General features: G+C 38.6%; 2 protein-coding genes across 6 annotated transcripts in view; both read right to left on the reverse strand.

Moving 5' to 3' along the window:
- The window catches only part of HBP1 (HMG-box transcription factor 1), a 34,184-nt gene extending 27,723 nt beyond the window's left edge, over positions 1-6,461 (reverse strand). Inside the window, exons 1-2 of one of the 3 annotated variants that reach the window (XM_074942471.1) lie at positions 6,408-6,461; positions 1,113-1,379 (exon numbers count right to left, since the gene is read on the reverse strand). In XM_074942471.1, the coding sequence (XP_074798572.1) occupies positions 1,113-1,115 (3 nt within the window). In that variant the 5' untranslated portion in view covers positions 1,116-1,379; positions 6,408-6,461. Of the gene's footprint in view, positions 1-1,112; positions 1,553-6,407 lie in introns of those variants that run through there. The other 2 variants (XM_074942469.1, XM_074942470.1) reach the window with 2 other exon arrangements.
- Positions 6,462-13,384: 6,923 nt separating this feature from the next.
- Positions 13,385-22,809, reverse strand: part of PRKAR2B (protein kinase cAMP-dependent type II regulatory subunit beta) — a 153,213-nt gene continuing 143,788 nt past the window's right edge. For 2 of the 3 annotated variants that reach the window (XM_074942473.1, XM_074942474.1), the window contains exons 7-11: positions 21,400-21,501; positions 20,619-20,693; positions 19,335-19,400; positions 19,005-19,143; positions 13,385-15,556 (exon numbers count right to left, since the gene is read on the reverse strand). In XM_074942473.1, the coding sequence (XP_074798574.1) occupies positions 15,423-15,556; positions 19,005-19,143; positions 19,335-19,400; positions 20,619-20,693; positions 21,400-21,501 (516 nt within the window). In that variant the 3' untranslated portion in view covers positions 13,385-15,422. The remainder of the gene's footprint in view (positions 15,557-19,004; positions 19,144-19,334; positions 19,401-20,618; positions 20,694-21,399; positions 21,502-22,809) is intronic. The other variant, XM_074942472.1, reaches the window with a different exon arrangement.

A 22,809-nucleotide genomic window follows, 5' to 3' on the forward strand; every position in this document is an offset into this window, starting at 1 on the left:
GACTAGTGGAATGCTTAGTTTCAGGAAGGCTGCCTTGAGGAACAGTTTTCTTCATTCTATCATCTGTGAACAAAATGAATGCCCATCAACTATATGGACCAGCTGGATCAGGGCTTGGATGCCTAACTTTAGACACCTATCTCTGAAAATGGCATATAGCTCTAGCTGTGATTACTGATTACTACCATCTACTTAAAGTTATAAAGCGGCATGCTCATATTTTAGTAAAACTCTATACTTTAATCAAATGCTCAGTGACAGAAACTTGTACATAATACCAATTTGTAAGACTTTTAAAAGGATTTCTCTAAAAAAAAAAAAAAAAGAATTTTTCTCATATGATGTGAAGGGAGAAGAAGAAAGGAGTACTTTATAAATCATGCCAAACCCAATGATAAAGATCACCACCAAAAGCTGTCCAAGGTGACAGCTGTCTTTTGACAACTTATGCTAATAATGGTCTGCTGCTACTGAATGATTTGCTCTGTCCTACACACCTGTTGACAGATTATTAGTGGAATGATTGAGATTAACACCTCTAAAAGATGTGGCTAGTCTAAGGAACCCATTAGCATCCTCATGATTTTACCAGTGTAGACAAGCCATTATTATTTGATATCACACAGCTGGGAAGCGCCAACACCCTTAATTTGGTTAAAAAGAATTTGTATATGAAAAAAATCAACTCAAAGACATCTGTGCTGCACAACATATTTTAGTCCTGAATAGGCAAACTGGGATAGGGAAGAACAAACAAACAAACAAAAAAAAAGGCGGGAGGGGAGAATCCGCTACTGTGGCATGCAATTTTTAAAAAATACCAGCTTTTTCAATCTAGTTATATCTAGTATTAAACAATAATTTGACTCAAATCTCCTAATCAACATTTTATCATCACCTTGCTCCCCCTCCAAATTTGTTCAGCTATGCATTCACATTTTCCCAAGTCAGTTATAATCTAATTACTCAGACTTGTGTAGCTGAAAGCAGAATTTGTTCTAACAGAGCTTTGGGTGTTCTCCAGGGGACTTCACAGTGAAACGGAGAAAGTGACCTATGTATATAAACATCATTATCTAAGTGCTACATGCATCATGTCATTTTTATTTTACCATCCCTATTTCCTTCCTTCCTTCATTCTATTTTCTTTCTGGCTTTTTTCTCCCCATCCTCCATCTGGGTCTGGCCCTTCATGGGGAGCTGGGGAAGGAATCAGGACAAATCAGAGCACTATCCGTTCTTGAGGCTGTTCTCTCTTCTTTTCTGTCTATGCCCTTCTTTTCCTCCCTTCCACCTAGTTTTGCTGTCCGTTGGGTTCTCTCTGCTTCCTTCTTCTCTTCTTCCATGGATTTGTTTTTTTCTCCTTGATCTTTCTGTCCCTGCCAAAATGACGGAGTTAGTTGCTCCACAGGAAGATATTTCTCTAAAACAAATGCTAAGTTCATAATAAAATTTACCTAAAAAAATTAAAAGCCTATGACCAATACAACCTGTACAATATGCATGAGGAATACATTTTCCAGTCAGCAAATGAGTTAGTATTTCCAGCTCTCAATTTTACCCAGACAAAAATCTCTGTATGCAAAAGTTGAGAATGCCTTCGACAAATAAGAAAGAAAATAAATGGGTCCAAGTTCATTTTGCAATGTTTTATCCTGGTAGATTAAAGTCTGATCTGGGCATCATATGCTTTTTTCTCTCCCCTAGGATGTTATTGCCATGGAATAAACAGTAATTAGCTTGAGAGTACAGATGATTTTCTTTTTAATTCAGCTTCATGCTCAAAAACATTTGTGATAAATATATTTGCTAGAAGTACAGAACTGTAGTACAACATTGTAAAAACATTTTATTTCCTTTGGTCAACAAAGACAAATGTGAATGACTTGTATAAACTCAACTTTTAAAAATTAGTTGAGCTGTTCACGTTTAAGAAATTGACAAAAATAAATAATGAGTTTATTTATTAGGTTACATACCTTCTATTAAAATGGATAAATATCTCTATTCAAAAAATGGGGTTCAGTGAAACTTTTGGCAAAGGTTGAGCAACATCTACCAAAGCCACATTAAGATGGGATGTTTGGGTGAGACTATATCCTGTGGTTTTCCTTTTGGCGTTATTTTTCCCCAACCAACTGCCAAAGTCTCAGAAAACCCAGTAAGACAATACATTATGCTGTATACAGAGTATTTCAGAATTAGACATACTGAACTCCAATGGCTTTATCCAATTCTACAAGCTGTCTTTTATTCTCTGAGGAGGGTCAAGGAAGTGCTAGTCTACCCAAACCATTTAAATGCCACACATAGGATCCTCTTACCTGTTTGAATTGGATAACAGTCTAATTGTCTCCAAATGAAAGTTGCATGTACATATTTATACATTTTATTTAACCCTCAAATTACTCCTGGATCATGCAGTTCTTAGGCCAGATTTTAAGGGGCACTGGAAGTCTATAGGAAGTTGGACGGGAAAGGGGAGCATGTCCACCTACTGCAAGAAATTAAAAATGCTACAAGCTTCTGAGGACTGGGACATTGTTTTCATTTGGACTTTTGTGCCAGTGAACCATCACTCTTTAGAAGACATATTAGATAAGAGACTAGGTGTGAATTACAGTTTCATACATTTTAAGGCCAGAAGGGACCATTAATTCATCTTGTCTGACCTGTATATCACAGGCACTAAATTTCATCCTGTTATCCCTGTATTGAGCCCAATTAACTTGTGTTTGATCAAGCATATTTTTAGACTTGGAAGTATTCAATTTTTATCAGTAACTGTTGATTTGATCATACAAATACAAACTGACCTGAAAATATTTCCAACTATAATAATCAAAGTTTACAGGTAGGCAAAATAAGCAAAATGCTGCCTGAGAACCTGAAGTTTTATAGAATACTGACTTTGCATATTTTGACATCTGATGTTGATAACTCATGTTATAACAGTTATAAAACTTTTACTTTTTGAATCAATCCACCCTGGCTAATAGCCCACCATGGCTGGCTCAGTGGACATGTGAATGGAATAGTTAGAAATAAAAAAGCAATATATAACAAATGTAGAAAGGGAGACATAGATAGCAATTTGCATAAATTAGAAGTTATGAAGTGCGTAATATCGATAAGGGAAGCTAAAGACAAAATTTCATGGCTGGCAAGGCTAAGTACAAGAAGGAGTTTAAGTATACCAGGAACAAAAGAAATCCTAACAGTGGTATAAGCTCTTACTAAATTGAGATGGTAAAAGTGTTCATAATGATAACAAAAAAAGGCAGAAGTGTACAATAAATATTTCTGTTCCATATTTAGAAAGAAGGATAATAGTATTCATATCACATAAGGAAGATGAAGTACTTTCCAGTTAATTTGTAACTGAGGAGGATGTTCAATAACATTTAGTGTCCGGATGGATTGATTTAAAATCAAAATGATTTAAATCACTGAATTTAATCATAATTAAATCAGCAAGCAGAAAACCGTGATTTAAATAATTGATTTTAATCTTGTTTTGCAATTGTACTTTTTTTTTTAAGTTATTTTCCTAAAGAAATATTAATTCTTACTGGTTGGTAACCATTAAAACATGTTGATTTGCACCTAAACATACACCAAATTTCATGGGTTTTTTTGCTAACCAGGAGAATAGGGAGAGGGAGAGGGAGAGAGAGAGAGAGAGCGAGAGCAATTTGACCAATCTACTTAACTTACATTTATTCAGATTCTTAAGTTTTTACATGTTAGAAAACAGTGAATGATGCATCTTAGATGATTAATTTTTTACTGGTGATTTGGGTCAAGCTCTATCTGGATGGGAATTAAAACTCAATTAAATGCACAGAAACATATTAAAATAGTTTTTTAAGTTAAATAAAACTACATTTGCTGTACTGGATACATAAAGTTTATTAAAAAATTATGAAAACATGTTTTACATATAAAACTAAATCATTTATTAAACAAAAGTAAATATTATCTGTAGTTTGTGAACTGAACTGATCGTTTCTGGTCACCATGTTCTTCAAGATTTTAGAACTGGTAGTTCATTCTCTCACACCTTGTTTTTATTCACAGATGGAAGAGGAAAACAAGCTTTTTTGCTTTTTCAACTCCCAACTGGTTTCTTAACTTTGAATGAATTAGTCATTGACCTAAGCCAGTGGTTTTCAACCAGAGGTAAACTACTCCTACTATCTACATCAACTCATCTATATATTTGCCTAGTTTTACACTAGTGCATTTTATGTAGCCTGCTGAAGTTAGTACAAACTAAAATTTCATATGACTTGTTTACATTTCAGTGTATAGTATATAGAGAAGTATAAGTACAATATTTATATTCTAACAGATTTTATGATTATATGATAAAAATGAGAAATAAGCAATTTTTCAGTAGTGTGCAATGACACTTTTGTATGTTTATGTCTGATTTCGTATGCAAATAGTTTTTAAGTGCAGTGAAACTTAGGGGTATGCAAGACAAATCAGATTACTGAAAGGGGTACAGTAGTCTGGAAAGGTTGAGAGCCACTGACCTTTAAACTATTTGAATAAACTGAAACGAAAATAATCTCTCTGCACCTTCAGAAGAGGCTACTGACAAAAGCTAGTTTAAGACTTTATACCTGTATTTAATTCAAATAAAAAAAAATCAAAAACTGTTTTCCCCCAAGAAATCATTGATTATCATCCACCCAGAGTTGTCCTGTTCTTGATTGCAAAGCCATAAATGCACAGCCAGCTAATAATTTTTTCTTCTAGCACCCCCAATTCCCATTCTTCTGTCTAAATCAGAAGTGGGCAAATTACAGCCCATGGGACCATCCTGCCCTGCCCCTGAGCTCTCTGCCGGGGAGGCTAGTCCCCAGCCCCTCCCCGGCTTTCCAATAAGCCTGTCCTGCTGCTCTGAGTGGCCTGGTAAGGGTGGGGTGGGGGGGGAGAGAGAGGGGCTTGGATAGGGGCAGGGGGCCCGGGAGGGGGCGGCCAGAGGACAAGGAGTGTGTGTGCGGGGGGGGGTTGGATGGGTTGGGAGTTCTGAGGGGAGCAGTCAGGGGGCAGGAAGTGGAAGGGGGTGGATAGGGGGCAGGGGTCATGCTGTTTGCAGAGGCACAGCCTTCCCTACCCAGTCCTCCATACCATTTCGCAACCCTGATATGGCCCTCGAGCCAAAAAGTTTGCCCACGCCTGGTCCAAATATTGCTCATAATTCACCTCAGCCCACAAAGGTCCAGAAGCAGGCCATCTCTCCCATGGCCGCTAGGTGACACCGGGGCCTCACACATTCCCATTCTCCAGCTTATCTCTGATTTTCTGATTATCTGATCTAGCCCCACTTTCAATTAGATTGGATAAAGGGGGGAGAGAGAGGAGGAGGTCTGCTCTATACAAAATACTGGTTGGGACTGTAATTAGATCATGGTCACTAGGCAACCATCAACTTCCAGAACAGGATTTGGGTTATTTTTATTTATACTGCAGCAGCACTTGCAGCCAGCCGCTGACCAGACAGTAGAGAAACCTGCCCTTGACTCACAACACAAAGCAGCCTGGATGCAGGCTCCGAACCACAAGCCCAGTGGCCAAGCAGAGAGAAGCCGACGCCGGTAAGACTGTCCCCGCAGTGGCTCGCGCAGTGACTGACCAAGGCCTGTCTGGAGGGTTTGTGAGCCATAGGCTGCCTGGAGAAAACGGGCTCCGCAGCTGCCAGACCGCCCCCCCCCCCCCCCGCCCCGTCATGTGATTAGCGCCTGGAAGCTGCCCTTGTTTATAAGCCTCTCCCCAGCACGGCGCATGCGCGCAAGGCCCATTCATTCAAACTGCGTAACAACAAGCCTGGTGGGGGATGGGGAGAGTGGGGTCGCCCTGCGCCCCTGCCGGCTAGTGACCTGCACTAGGGCTCCGCGGGGGCCCTCTGCCTCTCTGTCGGATTTGATCCCCTCCGGTTCAGGTATCGCCCCCCCTCCCCCCAGTGCAGGGGCCACACGGCGCAACACCGGCGCTGCCCCGCGGCTTCGGCGGGGGCTGGCGCAAGCGGCCGGACACCGAACTTGCGCAGGACTTCGGTGGCGCTGCGCTCCCCAGGGGTGGCCGCTGCGCTCGGAGGACCCTGCACTGCAGCGCCGGCGGGTGGGGGGGACGACGACGCTCGGGGCCCCGCCCGCCCCCGTGACAGACCCATCGATTCGGAATCTGGGTCGCGCTGAGTCGAGTCCCGGCCCCGGGCAGGAGCCCGCGACTCGGGACCCTGCGGCTGGGTGGGGGAAATGAGCCGCTGGCCCCTGAGGCAGGGAGCCCAACCAACAGCCTCCCCCACCAGCGGCGCCTGCTCTCCTGCCCCAGCCCAGCCGCCCTCGCCCGTCCCAGCCCCTTCTCGCCTCAGCCCAAAACTTTTCAGCACTTACCAAACCCGTCGCCATTTCGAGATTCCCCTCAGATTCCCCCTCCGGCCGCTCTCCCCCTCCATCAAACCCCACCCCCCCGATGGGATTCGTCCTGAGTGGCCAGGACAGACACGACTCAAGGCACGGCCCCTTGCTATTGGCCTTCTGACCTGCCCGTCAGGATTCCCCCGCCGAGGGCGGGCGTGTTTTGACTTTCCTGCGCAGACGATTGTATAGAGCGGCATGTCAATCACACTAAAGTTGCGTTCCGATTGGTCAGTGGCGATGTCCCTGCATTCTGGGAGATGTAGTTTCTTTTTCCATCGTGGGCTACTAAACAGGGAGCACCTGGACAACAAGCCCCAAAATGCGCCGCGAAGCGCTCGGCTGATAGTAAACAAGAGTCATAGGGACACGTGTATCTGCCCTTCTGGCTAACTTTACCCAGGAGACTTAGCGGGTGGCTCTAGCCTTGGCAGAGAGAGGCAGTGGCTCCTCTTCAGCTCAGTGGGCACCTCGGTGTAGTGCAGCCAACCAGAGTGCTGCTCACTGCCTCCAAGACTGGGGGGAGAGAGGGGGTTCATGGGAGGTAGGCACATGCTGCCTTTTCTTATGGTGTGAAATGGGGTGGGAGGGCCTTTGTGGAAAAAGTTGAGCACTGAGACTCTAAAGACCCTCTCTCGGCTATCAAAGAGAGCAGAGAACTAACTGCCAATGGAGTTGGAATCCACGAAGGGACTGCAGTGTTGCAACGCTTTGCGTAACTTTTAGATGTGTAAAACAAAAGTCGCAGGAACACTACTGCAATCCCTAAAGCCTGAATTAGTCATGTAGGTTCCTTGTACAATATGGAAGGAAAGATAGCTCTAAGAGAGCCATTTTAAGCTAGCTCCTGGGAGATGCGCATGAGAACATTGTGTTCTAAGCTCTATCCCTCTCATAGCCCTGGTCTACAGTGTGTGTGTGGGGGTGTCCACCTAAGATACACGACTCGCGTAGCTGAAGTTGGCGTATCTTAGGTCGACTTACCGTGAGGACGGTGGAGAGTCGACCGCTGCCGCTCCCCCATCGACTGCTTCTGTTCGCATCTAGACGAGACGCAATAAATAGATCCCCAATAGGTCGATCACTTCCCGCTGATCTGGCGGGTAGTGAAGACCTGCCCTATAGACAGGTGCCTATCTCTGCTTAATGAGCCACAAATGGGAACCCAGTGCCTGAACTCAGGTGGTTTAGGCATCTAAGGTGTTTCTTGCAAAAATGATCTAGGTGGCTGCCTCACTATCACAAAAGGGAAAAGAGATAGTGGCTTAAATACGTTTGTGGCTTTGGGCCTAGAAGTAGGCAGGCCACTCATGCAGTTTTAACCAGAGCTGCTTTTGTAATGTTTGTCCCCATCCAGTACTGAGACAAAACAGTTTTTGGTTTTGTCTGGTGTCAGAAGAGGGATGCCATAATGGAGAGTGCACGAAACCACTCCACCCCTGTAGACGTGATCTTGCGCATACTGTGTATGTGAGGTAACGCCAGCAGGGACTGGGCAGAGTGCTGTTCAATATGGCACCCCCATTTTGACCTCACACACATAGTGTGTGCAAGATCACACCCCAGTAGGGGCAGGCCCATGCCATTCCCGGAATGTTCAGTATCCTGGAAATGTGCTAGTGGGCACCCTATCTATGAGCCCAGGAAATCAGCCATAAAAAGTGATAGGCCTAGGGGCAGGGCTTTAGATGAATCCCAATAAGCACACTGAAGGAGGCTGAGTTCAAGACAGCACAGAACAACTGAATACTAGGATTTAACTATCTTCTCTATCATCTGTATCATTGGAGAATTCAAGGTGATCAGCAGCACACATGCACACTTCCTTAATCTTACTGAATTTTAAAAAGCTTACCCTTTGCTCCTGTGGATTTAGTTACTCCAAATCATGTTTGCTGTCATCATTTTCTGTTCACAAAACTAATTATCTGGTAAGGTTCAGCTGCTTTTGCACATTTTGTAATAGCCTGCACTGGGGGTCGGGCTTTGTCCAGTCTTGGAGTGAAGAGCTGCTTTTCCCCTTCTTTCCCAACAGGAGCTCTTTCACTACCAAGCTGATGTTGCACTGAGTCAAAGCATAAGACTGGAAGTGACGGTTTTGCTCTTGCTTGGTTTCTGACTTTAATAATACTCTGTACTTTCCTACCACCTTTCAACTTAAAATCTCAAAATGATTTACCAGCTTTAACTAATGTTCAAAAAACTCCTGTGAAGAAGGTATCCCCATTTTACAGCTGTGGAAACTGAGGCATAAATAGGTTAAGTGAATTGTCAAAGGTCAAACAATGAGTCAATGGCAGCACTAACACTAGACCACAGCTCTCCTGACTCCCAGTCCAATGCTTTAATTATCAGACAACACTTTGGTTGCATTTAACCTGGCAGTGGTAATTGAGGCTCAAAATGTAGTCTGGGGGAAAACACAAAAAATCCCTTTCTAGATTCCTATGCAATGCCCATCTATATCAGAGGGCCTCACATATATTACTGAGCTTATCCTCACTGTACACCCGTTTGATTAGGAAGCATCCCCATTTACTGACAGGGAATTGAGGCATAGAGATTAAGTGAGTTGCCTATTGTCACCCAGGAAATCTGTGGCACAGGTGGGAACAGAACCCAGATCTCCTGAGGTCGAGTGCTGTTTCCTGTCTACCAATCTTCACCTTAAAAATTCTAATACAAACAGAAATGTTTTCATAATTTAAAAATAATCATCAGTATCTTAATAAGGATATGAAAACTTCAATAACAAATAGCTCAGAGATTGTGTGGGATGGATTGAAATTGGGAAGAAAAAAAAAACCATGCCATTCTTCCTTTTCCATTCCCAACCAACTCTCATCTTAGCTTTGGAGTTTGTTACAATTTGGTAACATACTATCTGAAAGAAACTAATAAGGGAATGCACACAAATAAATATAAATAAAGAAAAAAAATATATTCCCCATAAGACAGGAATCTCTCAGGCATAGCCTATGATGCATTACCTTAACATATACTAACAAAGTGCTGTGTGAGAAAATGAGAAAGAACTAGATTATTGCAGTTAAAAGTGGTTCCACTTCTTAATAATGGCCACCAGAAAAGAGTACTATTTTCTGGCTGTTAATAAATGAATGCATAGTGTAGTGCAATTAATATGAACAAACTTTCACAGGGACTACAGTATTACTTACTAAGCATCAGGGTACACCTTATCCCAGTTTTACTTATTGAGCATCAAGACACAGGAAGCAGATGCCTGATTTTATTGTAATTGTAAAGCAATGAAATCTTGATATTTGTCTTCTATGGTAAGTGATAGCTTGTCCATTAGTAAGATAAGGCGGGTTATTTCAATCCAGATGGATTTATTTGAAGGTATTTCACTTTCAGGAACATGCAATATCTTCTGGGGGTGAGAATGGGTAATTATAAAAGTCTTTAAATGAGTTCATCAGACTAATATGACAAAAACGACGGAGTAGAAAAGCTGATGTCTTAGAATCTAATTCAAAATACCTGTGCTTAACTATATACCAAAATAATTAACCTTTTACAGGCATTTCCTCAGTTTGAAAAGCTGACATTATTAAAAAGAATACATGTATAATCAAAGTAAATGTTGAGACTCAACTCCAAAGACACTGAACAATGAAATATAATATTAAATGTTTAATATTACAATAGGCAAACAGATCTTTTTTCTCAATACTCTGAATATTAAGAGTTTAAAATTTTTCTTAAATATTTATACACTTTTGCATAGGAAAGGCTTTATAGAAGCATTACTCAAGAAAATTTTTCCATTTTGTTGATAAATTAAATGTTTTTACGTGAATTTTTGAATTCCTGTAAGTGCTGAAAGAGTAGACACTACCAGTACGCATTAATTGTGTGTTTTGGACTGTTCTAAAGGAACCATTTTAAAAAATTGAGACATTAAAGATGCCATTCAGTTTAAGATTCTTATTACCAGCACACATTATTACATTTTTATTTTCAATTGGAGCAACGGGAGAAAATCCATTCAAAATATCATCTCTCATCACATTATCCCACATTGCAATTGACATGCTCATCAGCAGATGTATTTCTAATGTGTACCTGTCTTGCCTTGTAATGTCAACCAAAATTTTATGAAGAGCTGAGCAATTAAGTGCAAGCTGCTTAATACTTGGTCAATGGATTGCTTTAAGATATTTTATGTCAGCTGGCTAAGAGGGGAAACAATGATTTTCACAAATCCTGGCTGGTCTCAATATATAATTTTGCACTGTGCCCTTTTGGAAGTAGCTGGTGAATCATGTTGCTAGAACAAACAAGATCAGTTTCTTTAAGAAACTGGTCCTTCATTTGTCAATTCCATCAGGTCCTTTTTTTTGGACCAGGAAGTATTAGACAAAATCATCATGTATGGGGGAAGACCATCTGTTGAAAAAAGTCTAGATCTGCTGCCCTTTATTTCAAAGACTTCTGTAGTATTCCAAAGAGAAAACTGTTCCCCCTCTCCTGGAATTTGCCCTACACAGTTTTGTATCAATTTTAATATTTCCTTTGTTATTAGAGTCTAGACACTCAGCCAGTTTCTTCAAATTTAGAAAAACTTAAATACAACTTATTTCTCAGCCATAAACTCTCTACAATATAGATGCTTCAGGCTTTTTTCCTTTGAAGGGATCCATTTACTGACTGCAGCCTGACACTAGCCATTTCCTCCTAATCTCCTAGCCCTACGAAGCATTTTTTAACAGTGAATTCAGTGAAACACTCCAAAGGCACTGGAGTGACCACCTGGAAGACTGAAGTTCGCTATGCTTAGAGGAGGTATAGCACAGGCTCTTGCCCTATTAGATGTAAAATATAATTTAATAGATATCTATTTAACTGCAGTCTTACTTTTCAGAGGTCAAGGAGAAAGTTTGGTAAAGTCTTATGCTGCTTCACGTTCAAACAGCCAGACTCAACAGGGCTTTCCCCTCTGTGGTTTCAGATTCCTCCTTTGTAGTCTAACTTGTCCACACACATTCCTGAACAATTGTCTGTACACTATTTAGGGAAAGGGTCATGTTCGGTTTCATTTCCCCCCATTGCTAAGTGGTTAAATTATGCTCCACTAGCAAGGGGATGTTAAATCTCTACCTTCTCTCTGACTTTTGTTCATGCTCTGTATGGGTGCATGCTCTAAAGGGAAAGGCCACCAGGAAAGAATTTCTGTGTGAGGGACAGAAAGGATATGGAAAAAATATCAGGGAGTCTTCGCTAAATTTTCATTCCCGCAAGTAGATGAATTTAACAACCCCACCAAACAGAACAAGTTTTTATGTTGCATGCTTTTCTTCTCCTCTCTCACTCTGTTACTTGTTCTAATTAGGTTGTAAGCTCTTTGGGGAGGGACCTGTTTCTTATGGGTCTATAGCTCCCAGGTCACTTTGGGCATAGTACAAATAATAATAATGGTCTCGATTGCCATCTATCTCCAGATCCATGTTGTCAGGAGCCCTTTAGATGCAGATCTCTCCACTCTGCATGTGCACCCTCTCCACCACTCTTCCAGATGCTGCAGAGGGCTCTGCAAGGTCAGCACTAGGGTAGGGGGTGAAGAGTGGCCAGGAGGCAGTTGGACACATATTCCTCCCTCCATCCCTGTGGAGACACTTCACAAAAGACAATACATCCTAATGCTTGATCACCTTCCCATGGAGCTCATCCCTATCCCCTTTTATAGCACTTTCTATCCAAAGATAAAAGAGCTTTCCCTAAAATCTTACAGGGATGCCGTGAAGATTCAAAGTTTTTTACAGACGTTCAGTTTAAAAGTGCTGGTTAAATTCTAAATTTATAAAGCAATATGATCCAATGGCACAGACTCCTGCACAGGTCAAAACTAGTGAATATGATCACAAGTCTTGGGCCTTGGATAACACACTCCACAAAAATGTATAATACATTGAGGAAAAAAAATGCATATTCCATGAGACTAATCCTCAGATTTAAATCTTATTAAAATGAATATTTGAATTCATTTGACAACCTGAGCAATAAACTCATGATATGCGCTTTCTATACTCAAACTTACTTATTTTCTTTTGTATATTGTAAATCTTTAGTGGAAGAGAGAATGAGTAAAAGGCCAGATGTTCTATCCAGTAGAGGGCAGTCGTTCACAAACAAACTGTATAAAAGATTACATGAAATAAACTTGAAAGAACATTGCTTAGGTTGCAAAGGTAACACTCAATAGTTAGGAAATGCCAGAATTAAGGTTGACTGTGCCATAATGATTTATATTAAAACTACGTCAAATGTTATTAATGTTTAGTGAGACGCACCCAACTGAGCTAAAACCCCACTCATTATTTTAAATTGAAAAATTCATCTGCCAATAAATAAAATCCCAGATTTTTTTCCCATTAACAAAAGCAGTACAACAACCTGCTGCAACACAGCCAGACCTTCGGCCTCATTAAACCCAAAATTTTGTGTTTATCTTATAGACATCACACCTCTTGCATTTGACATTTAGCTGCAGTTTATAATTGGGTAAGGAGGGTTTCTTTGGGGGTGGGAGAAAAAGACCACGGGTTTGCAGTAAAATGGTTAAAAGTAGCCATCACCAGACCATGTCCTGGCATTTGATCTATACTGAATGAGTGTCCAGAGTTGCTATTATACACATTCTGTTTGTGTACAAGTTATTTTCTCTTTTATTTGTTCCCAATATATGAAGAACTGAGCAAGAGGCTCAATGTTTGTAAAGTTCTTGGAGGGTTTAAAGCACTACAAACATGTTAAAAATTATTAATGTGTTAATAAGTGGCTATAAATAATTCACTTATAACTTTATAAAAATGAACACATCTACATATATATATATATACACACACATATATAAAAGTGTTGTTTATTGTAAGGAAACTTTAAATATAACAAACAATATTGAAAATATTGTTAGTAGCATTTATGGCCTTGATTGGAATTCATCATCATACAAGTAACCATTAGCATTTTTCTGAATAACATTAAGCTAGTGCAAAAAATAAGTAACTTTTATAGAGTAAGCATATAGAATGACAAACAGATTTTGGTTACCTAATGTTTCCTTCTAGTATAACAGACTTCACTTTTTTCAATAAATCAAAAGTACAAAGGCAATCATGTGTGCAACTATTCATATCAGGAGGCTGTGTAAAAAAATTGTTGACACTTGTAAATTCTGCTGAGACTGTTTTTGTTAACAATGTTCATTTATAATTTATATCATATTATACGATATAAATTACATGTTAGTAATAGTATTGTATAATCATAGTTTCATATTCAAGTATGATTGTATAAATTGTCAGAACAGATCACTATAACTACAGGATATATAATTATACCAACTGACAAACACAAATACATTGCATTAGAAAAGTCATCGTCTAAGAAGAAAAGTAAGGTGTAACTTTTCATTTGTTTAAAACAGGGATCAAGCAACCTTGTTGAAAGTCTTCTGGTTCTGTCCTGATAGAACTACTGCAACTTGTCATTATGTGAACTAGCTTTCCACATGGAGCAATAAACATGTCAGTATATAATGTGAGAATTGGACTATGTCGGATACTTCCAGTCACAGACTTTTACTATCGAGAAATGAACGCTTTTTTCTTATTTTAAGTAAGATAATACTTTCTCCTTCGTCACTGAACAAAACTTTACCCCATCCTTCAACTGCTGCAATGACAGTCTTTCATGATGTCTTAGGGGCCTTTGGTGTCTGAAGACCAAAGCAGAACTTGTCAGCTTTAATAACATGCTCTCCAAACATGTATAAAATAGCCTTTCAAATTATTGATCTTTCAGATTCACATGCTTTCTCAAACTTGCCGGTCAGGATTTCCGGGACCAAAAATTTTAGTATGGCTTTCAACACTTTAGTAGTTGAATCTGGTCTGTAATATATAAAGTCAGACTCTATTGAGAAGAAAGATACAGAGAACATTTGACTTGAAATGGAAAATATTTAACAGAAAAATAAGTGATTTCTAAGGATAAAATTTAACCCTAGTGTAGACATCAAATAAATATGGAAAAGACAAAATGCATAAATTTTGAAACAAGAAAGAAATTAGAAGGCAAATGATGTAGGTTATGCATGATTAGTTAGAATGTGACAATTGCTTACATAAAATACTTTTGCCTGTTTTTAAAAAACATGCTTGCATCAAGATTAATTTGCCAGCTTTCTCAACAGAGGAATATACCGCTTATATGTAACAAATAAAAATGCAGTTTATTGCAAAAATATAAAAATCCTTTAAATTGCATAAGATATTACAATATTTTCCAAGTGGGCTTGCTGAAATGTGACATATTAAGCAAAGAGGACTATAATACCAAATCACAAATGTTAAAATAAGACTTGGGTAATGAACTTTACACAAAATGTATTGTTGTGCCTTATTGTTATGAGGAATTTTGAGTTATTTCTTTTTTATACAGCTATAGTCATTGCAACATAAAATCATGACAATTGTAATAGGCAGAAATGTATATCTACAGTCTACCTTCTGTATTATCAATACTTATGAACACTGTGTGCATTAATACTTTAAACATATCACATTCAAGCTAACAGTCTATCCAGAAAATCATAACCATTTTATAGAACAGAAGCTGGTTGAATAAATTCATCAGCATAGTGTTTTTTTTAAATCTATTCTTTATGAAATGCTGTTTACAAAGAACCTGATTTTCAAAAGGCGCTGTGCATTTACAGCTACCCTTGACTTCAACTAGAACTGCTAGTGCTAAGCTCTTCTGAAAATCAGGACCAAAGTCTATTAAATCCCAATTTAATTTACTGATACATCCATTGTAATATGTAAAAAAGCAAAACCAAAAAAACCCCAAACCCTAAAATCACAGAAAATGCTTGGCATCTACAGGAAGATAGACACGTTCTCAGTGGGCTAACCACTACTGTGCTATTTTCTCATAACAGATCTTGTTGTTCCATACTTTATTTCATGCACTGGGATCAGCAATGTCCATGTTTGTTCCAAACAGAGCAACTAGCTGTTCCTCATAGTTTGCAATGTTTCTTTTCATAATTTCCATACAAGGTCCCAAAAGCCTTTCAAATGCCTGTACATCCATAACTAAGATAAAAGGGGATGGGGGGGGGGAGAGAGAGAGAGAGAGAGAGAGAGAATGTAATGTGGCCATCAGCTGCAGAAATTAATTTCAGAGTTTATGACATTCATTGTGTAGAATTTTAAATTTTAATGGGAAAGGCATCAATGAGACCCATACTATGTCAGTAGAGCTGGAGATAACTTTTCCCATATGATTCAGACCTAAATAATACCTTGACCCCAATCCTGCAAACACTTATGCATGTGCTTAACTTTATTACTAGGAACAGTTCTACTGATATCAATACATAAGTCTTTGCAGGATCTGGGCTTTGGATGACAATTTAAATTGTCCAATTTAAATAATCCATATTGGTTCACCAGGAGTGTTAATCAGGAGAACTAAAAATGCTGTAGTCAATAATTTGTGTTTTTTACTTCAAGAAACTTTACATTTTAAAAAGTCTAGAACTAACTTTGTATCTATTAGGTTAGCACTGAAAAATTTAGTAAGTCAATAAAAAGTCCATAACCAGGAAAACTTTTTTTTTTTCCAGACACACACACAGTTTTTCCTACAAGTCTGTATAGTTCAAGTTATGGCATAAATGTGCATATATTTGCAACTTGTTTTAATATGTTACTTATGGCAGTTCTTATGGGAAAATACACATTGAGACCGCTACCCAAACCACCGCCACCCAATTTTTGCTATCCTGGAATTGCCAGTAATTTATACATACTGCTTTCCTGTTGTCTCATTCTCTTTACTTCCTTTCTCTCTTCAAAAAGTTGCTGGAGCCATGCTCCTGCTAACACATACCTGAATGTTTTTACTTCAGATATCACTCTCTGCTAAAACTGAAAATCTCACCATTTACAGCTTGATATCATGTACAAATTTTAAGTGTGAATTTTAGAATTGCAATCTTTGTTATTCATACAGAACCATAAATGTGCATAGAGCCTTACAGACAGATAAAAGAAAATGTCCATGACCATATGAATTTACAATCTAAATTCACTTTGTGGCACTATAATAAACATGGCTGCTTAGTTACTATAGATGTAGTTAGGGAATACACACTGTAAATTTCATTTAAATGATTCTAACGCCTGGCCTATACACAAACTGCACCAGTTTAACTAGAAGTGTGATTTAAAACATACTTAGTTAAACCAGTGCAATTTTGTGTGTACACTTATATCAGTTTCGAATTAAACTAAGCTGATTTAAGATGTTCTTACACCAATTTAAGAATGTCCACGCTAGTGGTGTTGCATTTATTTAGCTAATTTGGTGTGTAAATCAGTTAATAGGTGCACAAACTGTGTGTAGACTCGGCCTAACGGTGTATGGATGGCACACCAAAACCCATCCAACACTACACAAGAAGAGTGTGCTACCCACTTTGAAAATATTTTTAAATGGTTCAGCTAGTACAGTTTTGTCCTCAGTCTGGGTGGGTATAATGCAAATAAAATGTTTGAAAACTATTCTCAAGATTAGGTAGTAACTCTTCAGGGTATCTATTTATCTAGGTAGTTACACTGTGCCTATCACCATAGTATGACAGCCTACAACTTTGTGAAATATCTAAGATCGCTAAAATAAGGTTTGTCAAGGAGAATTCAGTGGTTGTTGGGAACTTTGTTTTGAAAACATTTTCCAAGTGAAGATTGTATGGAATACAAAAACTACTGGAGAACTCTGGAAAGGGCTACAGCACCCTGTACTTTTCTACAGACTATAGTTATAAGAGGTTCCAAAAGGAACCTCAGGGGGTTAGACTAGATGAGCCTTGCAGTCCCTTCTAACACTATGATTCTATAATGTCTTCCGTTGACCTTCTTGGTGGTATCTTGGTGTCTAGTCTATTCTTTTCCTTTTCTTATCTTCCACTCACAGTTATGAGTCTAATGGCGCTGAACCTATTGAACAGTAATCATAGTGGTTTCTCAGGTATTATCTGTGTGTTCTAGCCAGCAATGAATTTGGTCTGTGCTTGCTCATCTGATGCCATCTTAACTGGTTCTTGTCAACAAGAGAAAGAAGAAAACTTCCTCCTTGAACCAGCATCCAGTGGACCAAGGTCGCTGCTTTCTCAAAGGTGCCAGTGACCCAACAACTTGCCACACTGGACCATAACAGATCTTCTTTCTTAACACCACCTCTCATCTTCCTCTTCTTTGGTCTTCTTTTTTCTGCTTGTTTATCTTTGTTTGGCTGGGGAGACTTAGTTTTAAAAAACCAGTAGCTTTGTGAATAAACAGAGAACATTTTGTTTGCTAGCCTGATGTCGTTATTTAAGATAAAAGATAAAGACAAAATTTGCCTTTGTCTCTTACAATTTTCCTAATAGTTAGATTAATAAAATGGAGGGGTTATATAATGATGTGATTGAGAAGTTAAACCTTAAACCATACAAAAGAATCCTACATTTCAGCATTAAGGGGTGCATTAAGTAACATCTAGATAACCCATAAACCATGTCAACTCAGTTGGGAGGAGTTAATTGTTTTGTTTTGAATGTAGGTTCAGTTTTTTTAAAATAACATTACTGAAGGAAAGCTAAGTTAAAGAAATAAGTTTTGTATTTAGTTCTGAATGCGGTGAGATTTGTGGTCACTTATCACTTCTAGTACTGAATTCCACAGTCTTGGTCCACTCCTGTGTAAGAGAAGGGAAGACTGTCCCTTGAGGAATTGTACAGATGATGGCTCTGGAGGTGGAGGAACAGCTGTCCATCATAAACCTATGCGGCTAGTCCCAGGCAAAGGATTGAAGCCATCTTTCCAGTTCACCAATGTGGTCTCTCAAAGGAGAAGGAGTAGTACTTGTTTTAAATGCCACAAGGATCCAGAAGAAAACACATGTATTTGCACTCCATGTCCACAGACAAGATGATGATCTCTATTATTACAACCACAATTGTCTCTGCTCTGTGCCTCAGCCTGAAACCTGACAGAGTGACATGGGCTGGTAAAGCCAGCGACTTTGCTAACTACTTGCTAACTTAGTCAGAAATGGGAAGTTAGATTAAATAAGGTAGCATGGAAGGTTGGTTATATTAAGCAGTTGTTTCTTAGGTATTGGTCGACCGCTGGGCAAGGACAATTTTTTATTTGTCTGTTAAGTATTATGCAGATTTATGTAACAGGTATTAAAAGTACTATGTACTGTGCTAGTTGGAAATCATTTTCAATTCCATCTGAAGAGGGAAGACATTGGAGGTCCATGGTTGACACAGTTGTCAATTACAAATAATTCTTCTAGTGTAGGTAGGAATATACTATAACAGGTACAGTATAGTCTAACAGTCCAGTGGTTGTAAAGCAATGCTACTGGATGACTGAAATCTGACTTTATGGTATGAAGGAACATACAGTACATTATAATTACAGCCTTTGATAAATAAAAATATTATTTTTATATTAGTCACAGCAAGCAAAAATATCACTGAATCAGTACCTAAACACTTGACAGTGCCAAGAGCAAATGCTGATGCTGCCCGAGGTTTGTTAGTTACAAGAGCAAGTTCTCCAAAATACTGTCCTCTAGAGTACCGGGCTATTTCAACTGCCCCATTCTCTTCTACATCCTGTTTATTCTGAAAAGTCAGATAAGATACAAATAAGAGACACTTGCTGAATGTACAGTTTTACTCATAATGGAATTTAAACATGTCTAAAGAGTAAAGAAAACTGCAGTGAGATAACTAGAGACATCTGCTGTTTAACATTTAGAATATATTAATGACTTCAAGATTTTGAAAAATTAAATTCATGTTGGGGTTTTTACCTTCCTTTTCATAGTAATTCTCACTTCTCCAGATTCTACAATGAAAAAACAATCAGCCATGTCTCCCTATTAAAAATAAAAAAGCAAGTAATGAAAACATGAATATTGCTTTTTAGTTTTGTAGTAACAGTAAGAAATACATTCAAATATATGTAGCCAGAGGCTAACAGCTAATCCTTTTGGTAGCTAATGCAAAATGCTTTAATACACGCTACTTAGAAATCCACACTCATGGCATAGAAGGATTACAGAGATGAGATGAGCAACAAGCTGTCCTGAAAGAAAATGACACTGTTGGTTCCATTTAGACCTCAGTTCTAAGCCATGGACAAAACACAATATGAAGCACCAAGAGAGGCAGAGGAAAATATTGGATAACTTGGAGGATACTTATTCCTGTTCCCCAAAACAAACAAGCTGCTCCCCTAGGGATCAGTGGGCAAGAGCAGAATTGGGTTGGTGGACAGAAATAATCAGCCTAAAAGATCTACTCCAATTGCCACCTTCTTCTGTTCTAGAGGATTTTGAACTCATAAAATCCCAAAAACTATTCCCTATCATGGATGCTCAGGTATCAATAAGCATAGGAGAGGTTAAAGCCAATATCTAAAGGAAGTCCAAAGGCAACATAGAGTCTGAGTTGCCTGCAATCTGTCTGACGGAATTATTTTCACATCGTTCTTTTTTCGGAACAGAAACAGACGCTCAATGATAAGACCCATTTTCAGTGCCTACTAGTATAAGCCTTTCTCTTCTATAGTATTTGCACAGTTTAATTTGTTCTGTTCAGACCAACAAAACATGTTGTTTCTTAAAATACAGCAGATGTAATAAGGTAGCTGTTAAAGTGGCAAGAAAACCCCCAATCAGACACTGGCTAAATATTCCACAACAGGCATTTACCATTTACAGCTTTGTAAAAGCTAACAAAATGTTCCAAATCCCAGAAAGAATTAATTACATTTTGTCATCAAAGAGGCACAGTACTAACCGCAGATACATGCAGTATGGAAATATAAAAAAAATTAAAAAGCCACTGGAAGTTAATTGAAATAGCCTGCCAAGTATTTGTACTAAACTTTTTTTTTTTGCTTTAAATTATTATTTCGAATTTACAACATCACAACAACATATTTCTTTGAACTATACCATTTTTTTTCAGACCAGTTTATACCTTTGTGTGTATTATACTGAGACTCAGTTTAAAAGAATGGATTCATTATAGATAATACGGTAGTTTTACTTATAGACACAAAAACTAAATCAATTAAGACACTACCATACCTGAGCAATAATTTGTTCTCCATCTTTGTATATTTTGGTGCCTATCACATCCACCACTTTCAAGCGTTCAGATAGCTTTATAAAAAGAATGGGAATATTAAAAATGTTTGTCTAATAATATTAAACATATGTTTTGCTAATCCTTAATACCTGTTTTTATGGACCTATATACAGTATAATATGTCCCTAGCCATCTGTATTGACAATAAGTGATAAAGAGACCTCTGTTTAACCATTTTCCAGGGAATGGTTTACCAACATACATGTTAATTAAGTTTCTATTTTTGTATGGTTAATCTACATGCTCTAAGTCTTCCAAAATACTTACTGGAGAAAGTACATGTGTGTGCAGAAAAATAGATCTTTTAAATGAAAGAATTCACTTTTTTCAACACGCCCAAAGCACTTCACACTATTAATATCCAGCAAAAATTCAGTTTAAGAAATGGAAGGCTGGAAACCACAAAAATATTTTAATCTTTTGCAGTACTATGGCCTCTATCCTACAAGTTGATCTGCACAGGAAGACTCCTGTTCCAGGCAGATCCCAATTAGGGGACTGCTGTGTGGATCAAATTATAGGATCAAGCTTTATGAAGAAACTAAAATAGGTGAGGGGGAAGGGGCTGGGGGGGACGATCAAATTGGAAATTTCAACTCTTTTCCTCAGAAGTCCCTTTTCCAAAAATAAAGATGTGCAAAATTTTAATCTAGAGGAAGTTTTTATTCCAAGATAAAACCCCATGCCACAACCACTAAAATAATGCAATAGAAAGCTTACTTCTAAAGATTTAAGGAATGGCAATGACTGAATAAAATTTTCATACATTCTTCTCTTTTTGGCATTGTTTTTTACAATGATTCTCCGGAATGTTACCCTGTCCTGAAAACACAAAGAGAAGAAAAAAAGTATATTAAAGGAAAATGTTAGCACAGGATGGAAAATGCATAAAAGAAATAGGTAAAATGTATAATGATTATAATCAGCCACTAGAGGGCAATTTTATGTGTTTTTAAGTACTTCAGTGAGGCCTACTATTAAAAGGGGCATAATAAAGTTGATATTTTAAATTGTATCATTTCAAATAACTGATTTTTCTCATAAGAGATCTTTGAAGTCAAATCTCTTGCCCATTTTTTTTATTCCTCTTTTAAAAATTCATCTTCCTTCGTGATGTTTGCAAGGGTTTTTTGGGCAGGCCTCAGAGCAACACCAAACATTGTGGTGCCCACTCCTCCTCACCTGCCTACTTCTGTGCACAGCTGCTGCTTATTGAGTTTCAGATTCAGCTGTGCAGCAGCAGTTACTGACCTTCTTGCCTGCCCAGGGAAGAGCATATACACAAACTGCCCCCAGACAAGATGCATGAGATAGGAAATATAATTGGCCATCAACAAAACTGAAACTGACTCTACACAAACTGCTGATGAATCAACAAATGAGCAACTGAAAAGTGATTTCTCCTCCCCACCCCGCAATCAGTTTAAAATCTAGTAATCTTATCGTTACTTGTAACAATAGCAATTACAACACTTTCAGATGGAAATGTAATTTTTCAGATGATAGTGTCCCTTTAAAATCTTGTTTTAGTTACAAATTCAGAAGGATGAATAATGTCTGTGTAATCCAACTAAATGTTAGGGCATCACAAGCCAGCCTTCTTAACTAATTACAGAGAATTAGTTAGTCTTTCAGGCCATAAAAGGTTCCATTTTTGACTCCTATTCAGATTTCTATGATTTTATATTTTTGAGGCAGACTGGCTGTTTACCTTCCTTTTTTGAACCAACATTCCACCTAATACAGGTTTAGGAACCAGACACAGACCCAACCCACAAAGATACTTAAGTACATAAGCCCCAGATTGGGATGCCAAAGTCCCAGTTTTGGATCCATTGCAATCCACAAAATTTTCTAGGTGCCTAAACTCGGTGTCTAATTTTTCAGAGTAAAAGTTCCCTTGGTGCCTCTGGGCATGTATATCTGGATGCCTAACCCCACCTAATCCAGCCCTCCAAACTGGGGGAAGACAGGTAGGTGTTCATCCACCTAAATTGCGTGTGGGTCCCGATCCAGTAGGAATGCTCAGAGGCCACCAACTGGATCAGATCCCATTCAAAATCCAGCTGCCAGAGGAGGAGGAGGTGGAGATGATGGTGCCCACCTTATAACTTTTAATTCAGTGGTTCG

Source organism: Natator depressus, chromosome 1 (genome assembly GCF_965152275.1).
Source record: "Natator depressus isolate rNatDep1 chromosome 1, rNatDep2.hap1, whole genome shotgun sequence".
NCBI lineage: Eukaryota > Metazoa > Chordata > Testudines > Cheloniidae > Natator > Natator depressus.